The sequence below is a fragment of the Vidua chalybeata genome, chromosome 18 (genome assembly GCF_026979565.1).
Source record: "Vidua chalybeata isolate OUT-0048 chromosome 18, bVidCha1 merged haplotype, whole genome shotgun sequence".
Taxonomy (NCBI): Eukaryota; Metazoa; Chordata; class Aves; order Passeriformes; family Viduidae; genus Vidua; species Vidua chalybeata.
In genome coordinates, this window is record NC_071547.1 from 3,379,075 (window position 1) to 3,398,425 (window position 19,351).

At 49.0% G+C, this 19,351-nt stretch overlaps 3 protein-coding genes and 1 long non-coding RNA gene across 9 annotated transcripts in view; 3 read left to right on the top strand and 1 right to left on the bottom strand.

Annotated features, from left to right (window-relative positions):
- The window catches only part of MLXIP (MLX interacting protein), a 44,025-nt gene extending 40,088 nt beyond the window's left edge, over nucleotides 1–3,937 (top strand). For 2 of the 3 annotated variants that reach the window (XR_008434074.1, XR_008434076.1), the window contains one exon: nucleotides 575–3,937. The gene's annotated coding sequence lies outside the window, so the exon portion shown is untranslated. The remainder of the gene's footprint in view (nucleotides 1–574) is intronic. The other variant, XR_008434075.1, reaches the window with a different exon arrangement.
- A 4,749-nt stretch (nucleotides 3,938–8,686) lies between these two features.
- LOC128797170 (uncharacterized) lies at nucleotides 8,687–9,924 on the bottom strand. Its single transcript, XR_008434031.1, has 2 exons — nucleotides 9,196–9,924; nucleotides 8,687–8,857 (listed from the first exon to the last, which is right to left on the bottom strand). It is a non-coding gene; the product is annotated as an uncharacterized LOC128797170 (long non-coding RNA).
- Nucleotides 9,925–9,995: 71 nt separating this feature from the next.
- On the top strand, nucleotides 9,996–17,012 carry LRRC43 (leucine rich repeat containing 43). Of its 4 annotated transcripts, XM_053959498.1 has the most exons (13): nucleotides 9,996–10,105; nucleotides 10,180–10,434; nucleotides 10,585–10,815; nucleotides 10,949–11,088; nucleotides 11,696–11,934; nucleotides 12,553–12,581; nucleotides 12,690–12,731; nucleotides 13,036–13,159; nucleotides 13,367–13,506; nucleotides 13,620–13,703; nucleotides 13,965–14,156; nucleotides 14,643–14,727; nucleotides 16,770–17,012. In XM_053959498.1, exons 1-13 carry the CDS (start codon nucleotides 10,016–10,018, stop codon nucleotides 16,928–16,930), a joined length of 1,812 nt encoding a protein of 603 aa, XP_053815473.1. In that variant the 5' UTR covers nucleotides 9,996–10,015; the 3' UTR covers nucleotides 16,931–17,012. The 4 variants fall into 4 exon arrangements, with proteins under 4 accessions (XP_053815473.1, XP_053815472.1, XP_053815474.1 ...); XM_053959497.1 differs by having other exon boundaries at nucleotides 12,553–12,731; XM_053959499.1 differs by having other exon boundaries at nucleotides 10,705–10,815; nucleotides 12,553–12,731.
- A 299-nt stretch (nucleotides 17,013–17,311) lies between these two features.
- On the top strand, nucleotides 17,312–19,344 carry B3GNT4 (UDP-GlcNAc:betaGal beta-1,3-N-acetylglucosaminyltransferase 4). Its single transcript, XM_053959716.1, has one exon. The coding sequence runs from the start codon at nucleotides 17,550–17,552 to the stop codon at nucleotides 18,666–18,668; it is 1,119 nt and encodes a 372-aa protein (XP_053815691.1). The 5' UTR covers nucleotides 17,312–17,549; the 3' UTR covers nucleotides 18,669–19,344.
- Nucleotides 19,345–19,351: the final 7 nt, after the last annotated feature.

The following is a 19,351-nucleotide window of genomic DNA, read 5'->3' on the forward strand; positions in this document are numbered from 1 at the left end:
TCCAGCTGATTGTTCATAGTCTGGATGATCCCGTGACCCTTGTAATTCACTCACTACTTGATGCTGATTGTTCAGAGCTGTGCAAACGGTGGGAACACTTCCCCTGAGCAGTTTCTTCCAGTTCCGAGGGCAGGCTGGAGGTGCTGTGCAGCCTCTCACAGTGGGAGAACGAGGAATAACTGGAACACTTGGGGGTTGCACACTCTGAAATGGGCTCAGTAGGTTCTCCTTGGGGAAAGGAGCTTTTCTCAGCATTGTCCCCAGTCTCCTCCACTTGGTGGGTCAAAGTTTGGAAGGAAACAATGGGCCTGGGGAGTAGGGTTGAGCACAGGTGGAGGTTTTGTTCTTGTTTCTCCTTTGTCCTGAGTTTTTGCAGGTAATGGCTTTCCTTGCAGAGTTCTTTCTGTGAGAGCAGCACTGTAGGAAGGACAAGGCACAAAAGGTGAGCCTCTCCCTGGATGGAGGGACTGAGGACTGAAGGGGAAGGCAGAATAGCACATTTTGTACCAACACAGCTTCCTTTAGCTGTGCAGGCAGAGGGGGACATGATTTTCTTTCTTTTTTTTTTTTACAGTAGATTTGACACATAATTTGAAGTTTGTGGCACATGTGAAAACCTGTGTCCCTGTGACAGAAGCCACAAAATTCCAAGTCTCAGCCAAGGAATGGTGTGCAAAGGTTGTCATAGTAATTAAATAGTGAGTAGATTTTCTGGAGGGATCCATTCCCAGATCTTTCATAATGTAATTAATTAAGCAATATTCTTTTGGATACATCTGGGTAAGAAGTGTTAAATAAGTAAATCCTTTTTTTAATCAGTGCTTTCAGTCCTCCCATTTTTGTCACTAGTTGTGAATTTAACTCCAGTAAAATCTTTGTACACTGTGATGAGCTGGGGATGTCCCTTTTGTCCTTTCCTTGGTGGACTGATCTCACTGTGTGTTAGAAACGTGTCTTGGTTTCTAGCAAGAAAGCAGCAGGCATATTGTCCAAGAGCTGGTGTTTTTGCTGACCTTTTCAGATGAGCAGATCCTGTAGTGCCTCCCTTGCAGTGTGGTCTCCTGCTTGTCAGCAGTGATGGTGTGTGATTTTTACCATTTCTGGTATCGATGACGTGGGAGTTTTGTCCCAACAATCACAGTGCAGTAGAATCATCCTTCAGGGCCCGGGGGGATCTGAGAACTGAGACCCTAACATCCCATATCTCACTGAATGGATTGGAAACTGAAAGCAGCCTTAAAGGAACAGGGAGGAGTAATTCACCTGAACTGCCAAAAGCTTCGTCCATTCACAGTTTTGATGTGTATGGAAAACTCATCAATCAGATTGCACCATGAGCTGGTTACAGTTGGAGGGAAAGTGCTTGTTTAACAAATTGTTGTGCAGAAACAAACTCAAAGCACTATTAAAACACTGCAAATCTTAAAGAGAAAAAAATTTAAGTATTGCTTACTTAGGCAGGAGTGTAGGAGGGAGGAAAAGTGAAAAGATACTTTCCATTAGTGCAATTACCAGAAATGATGTGGCCCCTCTTTGAAGCGGTGATTCAATATGTTCTTGTCACCCTATTGTTGCAGATTAGAATTCTTTTGTCAGTCAGCCTTGTGAGGAGAGTGATTTCACTTCATTTGGAAGCACAGGAGGAAAAAAGCTGGTTTATGTCTCACATCTTTAGAACCACTAAAGATTGGTATGGAAGGAGATGGACCACGTATGTATTAGTTCCTGCATAGTTTTTCACTTTGATTTATGTTTTAACACCTTAGTCTGTCTTTCTTACCCATGAAGGAGTTAAAATACTTTATTTATTTCAAAGTTTGGTAACACTTTCTCCTGTAATTTAAGCACTCTGATTTCTTCAGTGTCACCAAAGTAAGGAAACCAAACACACAGTGCCTATAGTCTGCACAGAATTGCAGGTGCTGCACATCTGTCTGGTGCTAAACTTTTGGAGAACCCCCATATAACTGAATATAAGTTGTATTCTGTCAAATCCAACATGTTTCACTCAGTAAAGGAGTGGCTAAATAACTTATGTATGGCCTGTGATATGCACAAAGTCAAAATGGGATTGACTGCTGGTTCCTTCTGACCTCAAATTTTTTTAATTGGTATATTGTAATGGCCCCACCCCAAAGACAAATTCTTGAGAACTTGAGCATTATCTGGTGTAGTAATTAGCTTGTATTGTAGTTATTGGCCTCCTTTTAGCAGGAGGAGGAAGAGGTGAAGGTCCAAGAGAAAACTAGAATTGAAAGAATTTCTGAGGAGTAGGATCAGAGACAAGTGCACACTTCACCATGGCAGTCTGATCTCTGCACAAAACCAAAGGATTCTTGGTTAATACTGTTTGACCTGACTGGAATGTTCTTCCATGCTTTTCTAGACCCCTGGGGAGGGCTTCCTTGAAGGCAGGGGGGGGCTGCTAGAATGTTTCCATCTGTGCCTTAGATCTTGGTGTCATGCATGCATTTGATTAATCAATCATAAGTCATCCATTGTTCCCCCTAAAATGATGCTGTGTGGAAAATTCAGAGAATGGAGGAAGTGGGGCTTCCCTGGCTTTTTAGAGGGTTTTATCTGTGTGACATTGCTATGACTCTTTCAGACTGAGGTTGTGAGTAACTGTTTCTATGTTTGGAAAAAATTGCATCTTCCCTGCTGAATCCGCTCCTCTCCACTGCCGTGTGCAGGAACACGTGTGCACACATGGACATAAATCTCTGCTCTGCCAAACCCAGGGAACAGGCAAGGGCTTAAACCTCTACATCAGAATGGCTTCAAAAGACAAAGAGCTGTCAAATGTATTGAAAAACTGCATCCTTTTTGTATCTTCAGGGTTTTTTACATTCCTCTGTGTGTGTGTGTTTGTGTTCACATGTGGTAGAAGGGACAGGGTTAGGTAAATTTAGTTTTGTTTGCTTTTAAAGCCCAAAACTCCTGAAAAGCAGTTTGAGAATAGGAGAGGAAAGCTCACTGCAGGAATGTTGATTAAGATAATGCTTGCTTGAAGGCTGTTTCACTTTCTCAGTTTCTGAAGTGAATAATTCTTGCCTTGATGTTGCCAGCTAGAAGGTACTGCTGAAAATTGAATGGGTTTTTCACCGTTTTCTCCTTTTCTTTCTATTTTTTTCGTTCCTTCCCACCTTCATTGCATAGAAAACCACCAAAAAACAAAAGGCTGATGACATCCAGTTCAGGTTCTTTAGGGATTCAGTCACACCAGTCTTGGAGGACTGTGGACAATTGTTGATAACTTCTAGGAGTTTTTTAAATTAGGTGAGACATCAGGAGTTTTTCTATTACTCCTCAATTTATACACTCGAGTTTCAGAGGAGGTGATTTGTTTTGGGCTTTTTTCTCTAATAGGACCCCAATATTTTTCCCACAACATCAGTTAAAGCTCTAGTTATCTTTGGTTTCATTCTTGGTTGGATTTTCTGCTCATTTACTGTGTTAGAACAGAATTGGTAGAACCAAACTAGCTTTACCTGTAAAACTTGAGTTCTTCAGTTACAATTGCAGTAACTTACATTGAAACACACCTTTGGTATAGAATGGAATTAATTTCTAGCCACTGTCTGAACTTTTAATATCTGAACTTTTCCAACATGAATAAGGTTTTCAGTCAAAAGATATCAATGTTATGAGCAAGCCTTTTAACAATACAATGAATAAATAGATTGTTTTCTTCTTCTAACCTTGTATTTAAATGTGTTTTAAGTGAATGGAATTCATTCTTGTTAAGAAAAAAAAAAAGCTTGAAGGTATGAGGACTTCAGGTTGTGCTCTTGCTTTGCTTAGGTTTCCTGTTCTGTTGCATGACAACTTCTGTTGTGCTGTTGATATGTAGCACTTTTCAGTAGGTCTGTTAAATTGTGCAATGCATTTTTTTATATTTACAACCAAAACAATAAAGGATATTTTTTGGAAGAAACTGGTTTTAATGCCTTTCTTTTCTGACTGGAGGCGAGAAAATGGTAAGTAGAGTTATTCCTGGACCAGGGTTGGCACCTGGCATCCTTTTTGCAGCTCTAAAAGGTGACAAGAGCTCATTGCCCTGTGAACAGTGCTGGAGTTACCTTTGGATCTGTGTGTTTGGCATTCCCAGGGCAGGGAATGTGTTCTCTGTGGAGTTGCTGAAGTTTGGACTCCTTTTGGGAATGATGTCAGTGTTAGGCACTGAGCTGCTTAAGTCCATTTTAAAAATGAAGTTAATAAATCTGCCTTTAATGACTGATTTTTGTTTTTCCCCAGTAGGACACTCCAGCTCTCTGTGCTTCAGTTGTCACCTCCCTGGCATTTTGGATTTTCTTGCCTAGTGGAAGCAGCAGTGAGGCTCTAGTTGAAGTGAAAGGTAATAGAAGAGTGAAAAGAAGGATTTTATTTTAAAATCACCACACAAGAGTTTGTGCTGGTTGATGTTACCCTTGTGATTGGTGCTTTTGATTTGGTACTTCTGATGAGTCAGGCCTGCGGTTCCAGGAGGTACAGCAGGGTTCAAAAACCCTGCATTTAATTTTTCAGAAATCACAAGCTTAATCTCACATAAAGCATTTTGGTGGGAGCATTTTGAAAGAGCAGTGCTATTTCAACAGTGATAAATCAATTCTTCAGCCTGCCTTCACTCTTGACCAAGCACTACGAATGCCAGAGTTATTGCAGTGATGCTATCAAAGCTCTCTGGGAGGAAGCTGTGGCTGCAGAGCACTGTTTCTGTATTACTGATTTAGTGATGATTTCAGGGAGGCTGCTGTAACTTCAGCTGAGGTGTCAAAAGAGTTTGTGAAGTGGTTTCTTTTTGTGGCTGGCTCTGCAAATCCTTGAACACTGCCAAAAGTGGACCTACACTTGCTCTGTGGAAGTTATGCCAAATGAAATCATTGCTGTAAGTGATTTCACAGCCCAGAATAATAGAAACCTTCTGTACCAAGATTTCTTTATTTCTAAAAGAATGGAATAGAATGCTCAGTAGATTTTTATTTATTTATTTTAACCTATTTTTTCCCTCAGGAGCTCATCTCTGCACTTTCTCCAGGAGGTGGGCAGACAAGGAGTGGTTATTTGGGTGTTGGGGAAGTTCCCTGTGTGCAAACACAGAAGAGCCCCTGTTGTCATCCAGAGATGTTTAACACCTTCCTGTTTCGGAACAAGGTGTGTGTGTGTCACACCCCCAGTGCCTTTCCACCACCCAATGGAAACAAACCCAGAAAAGATGAGACTCATCACATCCCTGGGTCCTGCTGCTCCCTTCTGACACTCCTTACAGAGCCCATCTGTGGCTCCTCCATCCAAACCCTTCATTCCTCATAGGCCTCAAAAGCTTTGTTTTCAACCAGGATAAAAGGGGAGCTGCATGTCAGGAGGTCTTGGCTGGTGACCAACTCATGATCACAGCAGAGATGCTCCTGTGGCACAGGTGTATCCCCCAATTTACAGCCCTGCAGGGCTGGGGAGGACTTATGTGAGCCCTGGTAACCCTGCACCAGGAAGGCCACAGGGCTGCAGGTGTTCTCTCACTCTTCTGCCTGGGGCTGGTGCCTTTTCCTCGGCAGTGACTGAGTGTTCCCCCCAGGGAAGAAAAACTCTTCTTTCTCAGGTAGCTCTTCCCATGACCAGAATTTGGACAGACTGTCTGACTCACTTTGGCATCTTGTTAGCACTGCTGAGGAAGCATTTCCCTCTCTAAGGAAAACACTTTTGTTGAGCTATTTATATCTTTAGGAGGTGAAACAAAAGCCATGCATGGGAGAGGAAGCCACGGGAGCAGTCCTGTATAATCCTCTGGTTCGGCAAGGCTGAAGTGGTTTGTGTGATGTTTAAGCCCTCGGGGTGTGACTCTTTTCCTCCCCTGAGAGGTTTGCTGACCCCACCTGAAAAGGTCAGGCAGGTGTTGCTTCAGCCTTGGGGATAAGCACAACCACAGGCAGTGATTCTTTTTTCCAGCTACTCTTCTTTTTTCTATTAAAAACAAAGGATATGAGGTTGGAGTTTTACCTTCTTTTATGTCACCACTATGTGACATCTCCACAGTTGTGTCTGAAATGGGGCCTGTTTGGGAAGAATTCTTCCCCTGGCTCCAGCAAGGAGCTTGGTCCCTCAGTTCCTCTTGGAAAACTTGAGTGCTTTTCTAGGATCCCCCCCCTCAGACCTTTGAGGGGCTGGCAGTGTAACTCAGTTGATCTCAAACCCACTTCTCCTGGAGAAGTCTGAGCAGAACAGGGCCAGTGCAAAGTGTATTTTAGTAAAAAAAGAATCCAGCAATATTTGTTTTATTTAATATTTTAATTAAGTTCCAGTTTCTATCCAAAGGTGGTAACAGCAAATGAGTAAAACCATTCATCTACTAAGTAGCAAGTAGATATCTTTCAGTATTAAAATATAAGAGTTTAAAATAGGAATAAATAAATATTTAAACTAATTGCTTAAATAGATTTATAAAAATAGATGTGTTGTATAAATTCATAAATAAAATTCACTAGTAGAGAGAGAAGTATAGAATCAACCTGCTGACAATCAACTTTTCTTTTGAGAAACAACTGCAAGATAAAAATATAAATAACATTAAAATTACTGAAATTACACTTTTCTGATATATCAGTGTTGGTTAATTAAATTACCTTGACTCACATTAGTCCATCCTTATTATATGCTGTTGCAAATAAGACAGTATAAATAGTTTTATAATAAATACAATCAATAACACATTCATGCTTTAAATATTAAATTAAACTAGATGATATAGAGAATAGCAAGTACATTATCAATGTTCATCCTGGCATCAAACGGATCCCATAACCCCTGATAGGTCTCATTTAGAGAGACCTAGCTTCAAGTTATTTTTTCATCCTGTCATATCAAACTTCTGCTTCAGAGTACAGCTTTCCTGTAAGTTGCATGATATCCTCATATTTCTTTAAAACCCACCAGATGTAGTTTTTTGTGTCTGCCTGGCCCTGGGGCTCCACCTGGGGCAGGTCCTGGCTGCTGCAGGTGTAGAAGGCTGTGCCTTGGCTCAGCGTGGTGCCCAGCTGGTTGAGGTTGGCCCTGACCACGCCTTTGGAGCTCTCGTTGCAGAAGGTTTCTATGTCGCCTCCCAGGGTTTTCAGAATGTTGTGGATGTGGTGCAAAGCACAGCAGTTTGCCTGGAAAGCTGGACATTTGGGTATTCTGTCTGCCATGTCTCTGGCCTTGGACATAACTGTCCAGGGCTCAGGGTGGAATGTTGCAGAGATACACTTGTGCTGTGGGGAAGGAAGAGGAGAGAGAATTTGTTAATCTGTTGGTTTCCCTTTCTCATTTTCGTACCCATTTGTGGGGTTTTTGATTGTGTTTCAATCTTGTATCTGCCCTTGCTCCAACTGCTCTGAAATAATGCAATGAACACTTTCCTTCTTGCATGGAATACAGAGAAGAGCTACTTTAGGTTTTAACCCAAATACTTCTTTCCTGGTAGTCTTTCTAGTGTTTTATAATAATTCAAGAGATTTCTCCACAGACATAGGCACAGCACATGGAAAATGGTGCACTTACATAGAATTCAAACAGCTCATGTGCTTTCTGTTGTATTACTGATGCAAAGGTCGGTATCTCCGTAGTGAAATGATTCTGCCTCTGTCCTGTAGTCACTTTCCTTTCTGATGTCTCTGTTGGTGCCATGGAGCCCAAAGGAACCAGTAAACAGAAGAGGAAGATTGCAAACCTGTTGATCTCTGCATTCAGATGAAGAGAGAAAACCAATAGGAAAGAAAGAATACAATGATTAGTCTTAGTCTTCTGCATAGCTTTTTGCAAATCTTCCTAGTTTTGTGCAACGTGATACATTTTTAAAGCATATAGGCATGAAGTGGCTGAGCTAGAGATGAACATCAGCCAGGGCAACCTTACAAGTTGTAGTTGTAGTAAGGGTAAGTCTCACCCACCTGCTCTGCATTCCATGGCGGGATGGGACAGCAGTGGCTTGGCTGGGAGCTGCCGTTGGAGCTGGTTCTGGAGCTTCTGCCTGCCTGGAGTGCTGTGGATGGGGCCAGCCAGGCTGCATTTAAGTGCTGTGGAGTCCTGCGTCAGTTGCTCCCCCACAATACTTTTTTTTTTTTTTTTTTTTTTTTTTTTTTTTTTTTGCCAGTGATAATTTGGGGTTTTTTTCTTTTTTGAAAGATTACATCGAAAGTTGATTCAAATGTGTCTTCACTGATTGTGATCTACGTGCACAGTTTCAAACTGACATGGAGGGTGTCCTGTGTCATCTCTTTGACTAAGAGCTTGGCTTGGCCATCACATCTAAATCTTTGGGCTCTCCAAAGTGTGGGATTTAGAACATAAACTCTTGTTTTATTTATAAAGGTGGTTGGGAGCACGTTATTGCTGCACACAGCCATTGCTTCTCCTGCAGAGTCAGTGTAAGAGTGGGCCAGTGCAGGGAGTGAAGAAGGCTTGTGTGCAAGGTAGGTCAGGCCTCTAGTTCCATGCATAAATCCTTTTGCTGGATCCCTGTTCCCAAGGGATGCTCAGGATCCCCCCTCCCCATCCCTGTTGCCCATCTCTCCAACTCCCCTGAGGCTGTTTTCTGCTTCCAGTAACCAAATGCAGGAAATTCTCATAGACACCAAAACAGAATAGGTGCTAAGTAATGCCAAGGAAAAGATGAGTTACCATGGTCTACAGAAAGGACAGTTCTGGCAGACACTTATTTTCAGGGTTTTATTATTATTTGGTGGGAAAATTGGAGACAAAGAGAGATGTTTCTTTGAACGTGGCATTCTTTAGGAACATCCCTACAAAGGCAGTGGTGGGTGCAAATGGCTCCTTTCAGGCAGAAGGGTGATCTTGAAGGCTTTCTTATTTAGCAGCACCAAACCTGCAAAGATGCAGTTGATCAGTGGCCCACAGGAAGATCTGTGGAAGGTGCAGGAGCTTGTACATAAAAGATGCCACTGGGCACTGCCAGCCCCCTTCCAGCTCTCCCAGATGGGCACAACCAGGGAGTACTGGGATCTGCTCTTCCCCCAGGAGCAGGAGGATGTCTTTGTGCAGCACTGAAGACAATGGGGCCTAGTTATTTTAAATAATGATGCAAATAAAAGAAGCAGAATTTTTACAGCTTTGCTTTTCTACAAAACACAATTCAACTGGTAATTTTCTTTCCAAGACTTTCAGAAGATTTTACTTCATTTTCTCCTAAGGACAGCACTTTACCTGGTTATTCCACTCCAGGACATGCCATTATCTCATAGCCTGTGCATGCTGTGCACATCCTTTCCGGTCTGTACAGGGCTGTGATAAGCTGCTGAGCTGATAAGGGAGCAGGTCAGCATCCGTCCTGTAAAACCCAACCTGAGAAGTTCAGCTTTCCACCACGTAACCGTCAGACATCACAGAGCAACTGCAATTCATTTGGTGAAGTTCTGCTGACACGTGCTGCTCCGTCAGCTCTCTAAAATGGAATTTGTGGCCATTGCCGCAACACCTTGTCACTGGAAAAAGGAAATTAATCTCTGCGTGTGAAGACCTGATGCTGACCTGAGACACAGCTGTGGCTTTTGTTCGTGGAGTTCACCTACTTTTTCCAAGTGTGGGAGCTGGTATTTTCAGCCGTGATCTTGTTTTCTGATGGCCTTACATGGTTGTGTGGCAGTGCCCTCCACGTAAAGGGGAGAGCTGGGCTTTCAGAGCTGATGGAGACCCTGACTGCTTCTTCCCTGAAACCTGAATGACACTCGGGACACAGATAAGGGAAATGGCAAATTCCATGCCACAGGTCCCCCGCCAGGGAAGAATGCTGATGCTGCACCCTGCAAGTGCAGTATGAGGCCACATGACCTTTCCCTGGTGGGGAGCAGCCCCTAGAACCCAGTCGCAGCCAGAAAAGTAAGGATTTATTCCCATCCAAGCGAGCTTGGTGCTATTCCAGACCTGATCCACCCTCTGCTTGGAGAGTTTGGTTCCATGGCACCATCTCCTAGCAACAGGGACACAAGCCACTGAGCCAGGGGATTCCCTGCTGGGCTGGGGCTTCATGGCAGCACCCGGCAGCGTCTCGGCTGCTTTTCAGGAGTACCTGCAGCACCTGGGGCTGCAGGACTTCCCCTGTGGCCTCGGCAGCTGGGTAGGGGTCTGGGGGGCACAGCTGTGGGACGTGGCACAGGGCTGCCACTGCCTCTCCTCTCTCCCTGTCCGCAGAACAAATCCTGCTTCAATGCCTGCAGGAGGCCCCGGGCACAGCCAGCAGGGCTGGAGGAGGCCGTGCCAGCGGGAGAGGAGACCCCTGAGGCGCTGCTGGAGCTGCTGAGAGACCAGCACAGCCCCTGGGCACTGCCCCCCGACTGCAGCCCCCAGGAGCGGCTCCTGCGGGAAGTGGCCGTGCTGGCACCCGAGCTCCTCCATGGCTCCAGAGTCTTCCGGGTTGTCAAGTCCCTGCGGATACTCGACAAGGGGGTAAGTGCAGCTGCTGGTGCCCATAAAGCTGTAGGCCAGGAAACCTTGTCTTCCTGCTGTCAGGGAAAACGTGCTGGGAAAAGGACACCTTGCCATCCCCTGGTCTTCCCATACTTCTAGCTGCAGCTAGAGTAGAGCTTCTCCCCACAGCCTCCTGAGGATGTTGTGCTAATCCGTGTCACCCAGATGTCACACGCATCAAGACATGTCCATGTCACCCTGGCCACGAGGTGCCTCAGGGACAAGTTGGCCAAACCCAGCTCTTTGCAGGTGGAGGAGGTGGATGAGGGTGTGCTGCGGTTCCAGCAGCTGGAGGAGCTCGTCCTCAGTGCCAACCACATCAGGACAGTAACCTCGGCCCACCTGCCCCGGACTCTGAAGGTGAGCGGGCAGGGCCTTGTGCAGGATGGGGCAGGAATTCCCATGTGGGAACACAGGGAAAGCCAAACAGCACAAGAGGGTGCCAGGAACAGCTCATTGCCAAGGTGTTTGTTGTTCCTTCTGTCCTGGGCAGGTCCTGGAGCTCTGCTACAATGCTGTGGGTGATCTGCAGGACCTGTGTGCTCAGCCACCCCCGGAGCTCCAGCACTTGGGGCTGGGCTACAACCGGCTGTGTGGCCCTTCCCAGGAGAAGTACCTCACTGTGGATTTCTGGTAATGCCACAGGCTGAACATGGGCTCCTGAAAGGGAAATGAGCAGATGTGAACAGCTGACCTCAAGCCATGGAAATAGCCCTTTTTGGGAAAATGCAGAAGGGAAAAACTTGGGAAAATTCAGAAGGGTTGTTTCTTTGCTCTGTGTCTACTCTCTGTGCAGAGCAGTCTGTCTCTGCTGTCTTCTGTCTCATGCCCAGAGGTTGTTTTAGTCCTTAGCAAGGTGTGAAATGGGAAGATCACCAGGGAATTGGCCTGACACCCTGCCCATCACAGTTCCATTTCCCTGGGCAGTTTACTTTTTTCATATCCTTCCCAAAGCCACTGCTGGAAGTTTGTAAGGATCTGAAGCATAGACTTCATCACCAAATGGTGCAGTGGGGGTCATCAATGGATGCTAAAGAAATGTTTTTGTGTTGTGGGACAGACTGGCAATGGACTGTATGGCTCAGGAATTTGGAATTGGCCTCCAGATTGGATTCCTCAGTTCAACCCGGTTTGTGCTGGGGAAATATGATTTTTGTTTCTGTTTTTGCCTCAGGCTGTAGCCTTCTATCCTCAAATAGGGGCTGGCTGCCTTACATCCTACCCTGGGTTCTCTCCTTAGGCCAAACCTTGTCTCCCTTGACCTGAGCTTTAACAGCCTCACAGATCTGCTGGGGCTGGTCTCCCAGCTGTCCACTCTGCAGAACCTCCGCATCCTGGTGCTCCAAGGGAACCCACTGGCTCTCATCCCCACTTACAGAGGCTTCCTCTTGGACAGCCTGCCCAAGCTGTCCATCCTCGATGACATCCACATATGGCCTGAAGAGAGGCAGCAGTTCCATGGGCTGGCAAGGCAGCCAGGTGAGCCCTGCCTTTGAGCCTGCCCGTGCTGACCCTGTGATTCAGGAGTGGGGTTTGCATTGTGGTTGAGCTCTGTAACTACAGCTGAGGTAGTTTCAGACTTAGGCCCAAGAACAATCAATCCCAGTCCCAGCACTGCCTCAGTGTCCTGGGCTGCCTCAGCTTTTCTTCCCAGATACCAGATCTGGTTTCAGATCATGCATTTCCCTCCCGAGCTGTGGCAAGAGGAACGTCAGTACTGGAGAAGCTGATCACAAAGTGCTGCACTGTCTGCACACAGCGGTGCCACCTCTGTGGCACATCCCTGACTGGGATGAGAGCAGGAGGCTGGGGACACCTGGGATGGGAAGCCTCTCTTGATGGCCCCTACTCAATGAGTTTGTGCTGGATGTGCTTTTTGGAGATTGAACTGTTGAAGGAGCAGAGCAGCCAAGCCAGGAGGTGTTTGTGTGGCTTTGTAGTGACGCCACGTGGCAGTGCTTTGTCACAGCATTTGCACAGGCTGGCACCGAGGGATGCCAGCAGGTGGGACATGGGACCTGGAGGTTTCTGCTTGCTCTGTTCCTTCCTCTGGAAGGGAAGTGCTGCAGCTTCATGGCAGGATTGTCTTCCTTTCAGAGCTGATCAGGAGTGAAGCACGAGTGGTTGTGAGCATTGGGGACATGAAGGGACTCCCTAACCCTGAAGCTTTTCAGCAGCCGGAGGTTGGCTCCGAGGGTCCGGTGATCACCTACAGCTACTGTGTGATCTACCAGTTTGCAGGAGGAGAGGAGCTCAAGGACAAGGGCAGTGCTGAGGTTGGTGCTTGACTGTGCTCCTGGAAACAAGCAGCATGGCAGGTCACAGCAGGGGAAATGCATCTCCAGGCTATGGGGTGATGGGCCTGCTGTGGGGAGCAGCAGTGCTGGGGACAGAATTCCCATGTGGCTGCATCCAGTAGGACAAGCCCCAGCTGCCCACATTCCACATCCTCTTGGGGAGCCCAGAGCTCTGCACGGGGGAGTGCACTCACAGCCCTCCTCCTGCTGACTGTAAGTCCTTTCTTGCCTTGAGGGTGGGCTGGGGAATAGGATTTTGGAGGCAGATCCATCTCTGTTCCAGGGAACAAAAATCCACCAGAGTCCCACAGTGGCCATGCTGGATGTGGACAGCTCTGCTCAAGACACAGGAGAAACAAAAAGCCATCAGAAACCTGCAGCCACAGAGGAGCCCAAGGCCCACTCTGGTAATGAGGAATTATAGATCTTCTGTTCCATGTCTCAGGGCAGGTTTATAGCTCTTTGTGGGGTGTGATGGCATCAGGATGTCCCTCGCAATGCCAGCTGGGCTGTTCCTGGGACTGATGGATGATGACCTGGCACCAGCCATGTTCTGAGGGTCCTTCTGTCCTAGGGAAAGAGAAGTCTCTGAACTTTTTTGTTTCCCTACACAGCAAGGGTGTTTGCCACCCCTGGACAGCCCTGGGCAGACACCATCGACTGCAGCTACAGGAAGGAACACATTACCGAGGACTTGGTGGGGCTGAAGTCCTACCTGGAGGCTGGAACGATTGTCTCAGTTGTGGAGGAGAAGGTGAGGGTGTGGCTGAGCTGGATGAAGGGGGAAGAGCTGCTGGGAGACCCAGCCTGTGGCATCACATTCCCTCTGGGAGGCAGGCTGTGATGGCAGATCCTCTCTCTGGGCAGGTGCTCTCATGGCCTGTGGATCCAGAAGAAAACGCTGTCACAAATAAGAAGGAAGGACAGGAGCTGAAGAAGAACGGTGCAAAGGTAGGGTGCCAGGAGAGAACAATGGCCAAATTCTCTCTGAGTTGCAAAAACAGTGATGGGAGAACAAGGACCCTTCTCCTGGGTCAGTCTGGTGTGTCAGAGAGACCTCTCCCAAAGTCCCCCCTTTCTGTGAGGGGGAGGCAGCAGCTGTTGACACACACCTTGGCCAGGATGCAGTGGTGAGCAAGGGGCTGGGTTGGGGTTGCTTCTCTCTGATAAAGGGACCCCAACCTTCTGCTGAGACCTGTCCCTGTGTCCAAGGACAAGAAGAAGAAGAAGAAGAAGAAGCAGTTATGTGAATTCCGCAGCGACCCTCCCATTCGGAGCACCCTGGGCACCACGAGGGTGACCTTGGAGACCCTGCTGGCCACCGAGGACCTGGTGGCAACTGTGTGTGACTTTGGGATCCTGATCCCTGAGGAACCACCAGAACCACCAGTTCTGGAGGAGAAGGTAAGGAGCATGTCCCAGGGCAGGGCTGCAGGCTGGGGTTCAGCAAATGCCCTCTCTGGCCTGGGCATCCATCCGTCATCCCTCAGTTCTCCTCTCCCCAAAATGGGGCTGAAATAGCCCTCCTGCCTGACCACCATCCATCACTGTGGTGTGGTTATTTAAGGCTGATATTAATGAACAGTTCTGCTACTTTTTCTGGGCCTAGGAAAATAGATGAGTTTATTTTTCCATTCCAGAATGTGTAAGCAGCCACTTACCTGGTGCTCTCTCTCAGCATGGCAGCACATACCAGCTGTACCAACTTTCTGTTTCCTGGATTCTCTTCTCTGAGCAGGCACTCTGCTGTGGTCCTGCTCCCCCTCACCTCTGTCCCCTGCCCCTGAAATCCTGGTGACAGCACCCATAATCATGAGACAGCTGGCACAGGACTGAATGAGGGCAGTGAGTTTCAACACAGCCTTATTGTGGAAACATCTCTCTCCACAGGAGGTAAAAAAAGGCAAAGACAAGACCAAAAAACCCAAAGCAGAGAAAGGAAACGGGACCAGCCAGAAAACCGCGTCTTCCAAAGGTGACAGAGGCTGGAGCTGGCGGGACAGAGGGTGGGGTGTGTGAGAGAGCAAACAGGAGCAGGGCCCGGCCACGCTGCCAGCTCCAGGAGCCCGGACTTACTCACATCCTGCGCCTCGGGCTGTGAATACAGACATTGACTGCGGGGCTCTCAGAATAGCCTGGACTCTTTGTGAGTCGCTGTCTGCACAAGCACCGAGGGTGGGCTGCCAGCTGCCCTGGGAGACACACACCTACAGCACCCTGTGCCAGGGGAGATGGGCAAAGCAGATTTTTGGGTGAGAAAAGTGCTGCTGTGTCAGCTGCCAATTGTGGGTGGTGGCGTGGGCGGGCAGCTGGGCCCGGGCTGCCTGGGATGCATAATGAGCTCCTCATTCACTGCCAGCTCGCATCTCCAAGCGCTTTGCAGAGGGGATTATTGTTCTCTCTGGTTTGGAGATGAGATGCACAGAGAGCCCCAGGTGCCCCAGCCAGCCCATGGCAGGGCTGGGAACAGATCCCAGTCTGCTGTCACCCACGAAGAGACCACCCCGACCCCGCCGGGTGTGTCCCCTGCCTCCCCAGTGCAGCGCTCAGGGCTGCTCAGCCAGCAGCCTTGCTTAGCTGCCAGAGGCAAACCTCACCCTGCCTCTTGCAGGGTATTTTTCCATCTATCTTGGTTCTGACTGCAAAAATAGCAATGCCAGCACATCGGAGGGGTAATGCAAGAGCGGGAGAAAGTGGGAGAGGGAAGGGGTGGCCAAGCAACGCCAAAAAAGCTGCTCGTAGGTCAAGGAGGGTACGGAGAGGGCCAGGCCTCACAGCACTGCTCAGAGCTACCAAAGGAGCTTTGTTTTCGTGCTCTGGCATCAGATTTAAGAGTGCAATTAACCCAGAGAGCTCCAGGCTGCTTTCCTGTGCCCTGTCACCCACAGCAAGGTCCCCATCTTTGGGGGGGCTCTCAGGGCCGATGGCCTTCCATAAAGAAAACATTGAATTGCTGTCCCCCACAAGAAGATCTGTATTTGCAATGTACACTCAGCCTGTTGCTGAAGCAGGCAGCTGCTGTCAAACAGCTCAGCTTCAGCAGTGGTTGTTTCTTCCTTTCTTCCCTCCCTGGTGTGTGGTCAGTGCATGCAGGAGGTTTCCCTTCAGCTTGAACGAAGGTAAAAGTGCTGTCGTGTGCACAGAAGTGCTGCTGCTGCAGGAAACCCACAGCAATTAGAGATTTGTGCTTGATTTGGTGTCCTCGTGTGCCTGTGCAGGTGGGAGCTGGCTTGGCTGCACTGTGGGGCCACTGAGTGCATATTTCAAAGTGTGAGTGCAAAATTCATAGTGCCTAAAGATGAACTGCCCCACAGCTCGCTACACCCGCTGTCCCACGGCTGTGACTCATCGAACACCCCAGATGTGGCTTTTGTGGGGGGCTGCTTGAGCCCTGCTGAGCTCAGTGTCTGCACATCCTGCCCCGTGAGTCACCAGCTGCTCCGGGGATGTTTGACACTTGCACATCATCACCTGGGGACTGCCCTTGGAGCTGTGACAGTGGCCATGCCCCGGGGGACAGGGGATGACTCCCAGCCCTGTGTCCAGCGGGGCTGTGCAGGGACCGGCACTCTCACAGCCGGGAGCTGAGGCTGATTTGCATCCCTCAGTTCAGCAAATGCACACAAATAATAAGTCTTCTCAGAGGAATTGGGATCACTTCCAGACGGCTCAAAGAGGAAAGGCAGTGGGCTTTGTCACAAGTGAACCATTTGCCCAGACGCTGAAGGATGTCTTCAGAAGTAGTCTCACGTAGGTCTCATTTTACCTCACACTTGATTTTCCAGGATTCTTGAAATAATTTATTTCTGCATCTTTCTTTTGCCCTAGGGCAGTTTCACAACAAAAAGCAAGGCTGCACCCAGGTCAACTGCCAGTGTAAAGATGCTTTTTGGGCTTATCATTCAAAATCATATTCAATTTCCCCTGAGGCCCAGTCACTGCTGACACCCTTGCACACTGCTGCTTTTAGGATCATTTACTCTCTCAAGACAGTGACAAATGTACTTCTTACCACAGGAAAAGGAAAAAACAAAGATACTGCTGAAGTAGAGGAGGGTCAAGATCTCCAGCCGGTGCCGCTGACAGTTCAATTCCAGATGCAGCTGCTTCGATGGCCCTTGGCAGCCAGCACCCAGAGGCAGGAGAACGTGGCCAGGGCAGTGGGGAAGACTCAGTGATGTGTCCACTGAGCAGAAGCATGAGTGGAAATAAACCACACGGGAGCGCTGCGTGGAGCTGAACCGCCAGAGCTGGGAGATACCCCGGGACTCCTGGTGGTCTGTGGCTGGTGCTGAGCTTCTGCAGGAGCTGGAGCAGGCAGGGGGTGTTGGGTGGGTGTGCGGGGTCTAGGGTGGGTGTGCCGTGCCGGGGACACGCTGCCCCGGTGCCAGCCCCCCGCATCCTCCGCCCGCGGGCGGGGCTCGGCAGCGGCGGGGCGGGGCGGTGGCAGCTCCCGGTGAAGCGCGGAGAGAGCGGCAGCTCCCGGTGAAGCGCGGAGGGAACGGCAGCTCCCGGTGAAGCGCGGAGAGAGCGGCAGCTCCCGGTAAAGCGCGGACGAGGCTCCTCCGCAGAGCAGGGCAGGGCTTTTGCCGTGCGGGGTCACCGTGGAGCGGCGGCTCCAGCCCGGTCTGCACGCCCCGGCGGGGCCGGGGGCTCTGGACCGTCCTCACCGGCAGCGCCGGGTCCTGCTGAGAACCAGGGGGAAGCACCGAGACACGTCCCCGTCCCAGGTAAGGTGGGAGGGAACGGCTCGTCTTCATCTGCCCGCCCGGGGCCGGTCCTGCGCCGGATGCTGCCATGTATCCCAGGATTAAAAGCCTCGCGCTTTACATCGTCTCAATCACGCTGCTGGCCTGGGTGTTTTACATGAAGAAGGAGGCGAAGTTGGCAGCATCATCAGCAGAGCAGAAAGTGGATGTGGTGGATCACAGACTGCAGCCTTTGGTTCTGGACAGCGCTGAGCACAGCAAGTGTGTGCCGAACTTGACCTTTGCCAATGCTTCTCTTGCCCTCCCGGAGCCTCACCGAGTCTTCCTAACCTACAAGCACTGCAGGAACTTCTCGGTCCTGCTGAGGCCTTCCAGGTGTAACAAAGAGATGTTCCTCCTGCTGGCCATCAAGTCTTCCCCCATTAACGTGGACCGGCGTGTGGCCATCAGGAACACATGGGGGAAGGAGGCATCCATCGGGGGCAGGCACATCAGGCTGGTGTTCCTCCTAGGGCGCTCCGAGGCCAAAATCCAGCTGCAGCCCCTGCACCAGCTGCTGGCTTATGAGAGCCAGGAATTCGATGACATCTTGCAGTGGGATTTTGTTGACGACTTCTTCAACCTGACCCTCAAGGAGCTGCATTTCCTCCGCTGGTTCACGGAGGACTGCCGGCACGCCAGGTTCGTGCTGAAGGGCGATGATGATGTGTTTGTCAACACTTACAACATTGTTGAGTTCCTCCAGGAGCTGGACCCTGAACAGGATCTCTTTGTTGGGGACGTGATTGCCAACGCCCGACCCATCAGGAACACCAAGGTCAAATATTTTATTCCGGAGTCCATGTATGGGGCCACCTTCTATCCTCTCTATGCAGGAGGAGGGGGATATGTGATGTCTAGAGAGACAGTGCGTCGCCTCCAGAGCACCGCAGAGGACATGGAGCTCTTCCCCATAGATGACGTGTTTGTGGGAATGTGTCTGGCAAAGATGTCAGTGACCCCAAAGAACCACGCTGGCTTTAAGACTTTTGGGATCCAGAGACCTTTCAATCCTTTTGATCCATGTTTGTACAAAGAGCTGATGGTTGTGCACAGACTGAACCCAACGGAGATGTGGATCATGTGGACGCTGGTGAAGGATGACAGCATTAGGTGTGCGGTGTCAGTGACACACAGCTACAGCAGGGGCTGGAAAAGGAGCTACTGATGAGCCCAGTGGGATTGTGGCTGGTGAAGGGTACTTAAACTAAAAATCAGGTCGTGGTAGAAACGTGTCCGTTACTAACAGACTGCACTGGAGCTGTCATGGTTTGGTTTGCAGTGAGTCTTTTTCTGTCAGGGGTTACTTGAAGCAGTTAGTTGTCACAGGGTGGGGATGTGGTCAGTGGCTTCCCAGCCAGACTGTGTCAGGGGAAGTCACAAGTGCCACCTGCACTGGTGTCTGACTGCTGGCCAAAGTCAGTCTCATGTTGGACAGCCAGCAATGACTAAGGAGTGACAGAGCTTTTGAAATTTACTTGAAGACATGGAAGAAAAGCCAGCGTGTCCTGCTGGGTCTGCTGTCCCGGGGCAGCAACCCCACAGCTCCTACCAGACAGCAGGAGAAAGGGAGTGGAGTGGGGAAGGAAAAGCTTCAAAATTACATGGCCTTAACACAGCAGTGACCATGACCTGAGGGACTGGGCTTTGCCTCCAGCCCTTTGGCTTTTGCAGAAACTCACAACAGGTTTACATGCACTGGAAACTTTAGCACGAACACTTTCTGATCTGGTTTGAGAGGAGCCACGTGTTTTGAATAATCATGGTGGTAGGAAGAGTGACTGGAGGTGTTTGGTTTGTTGTTGTTGTAATGTTGTGTATAAATAAAATACTTTTCAGAAGTATTTACAT

What these genes read in the sequence shown, in the direction of transcription:
- LRRC43 (XM_053959497.1), top strand. Translation starts at nt 10,016, where the DNA reads ATGGCAGCACCCGGCAGCGTCTCGGCTGCTTTTCAGGAGTACCTGCAG. An exon ending in TGCGGATACTCGACAAGGGG is followed by an intron (nt 10,435 to 10,584) that starts GTAAGTGCAGCT and finishes TTCTCCCCACAG; the next exon opens with CCTCCTGAGGATGTTGTGCT. An exon ending in GGAGCCCAAGGCCCACTCTG is followed by an intron (nt 13,160 to 13,366) that starts GTAATGAGGAAT and finishes TTCCCTACACAG; the next exon opens with CAAGGGTGTTTGCCACCCCT.
- B3GNT4 (XM_053959716.1), top strand. Translation starts at nt 17,550, where the DNA reads ATGTATCCCAGGATTAAAAGCCTCGCGCTTTACATCGTCTCAATCACG.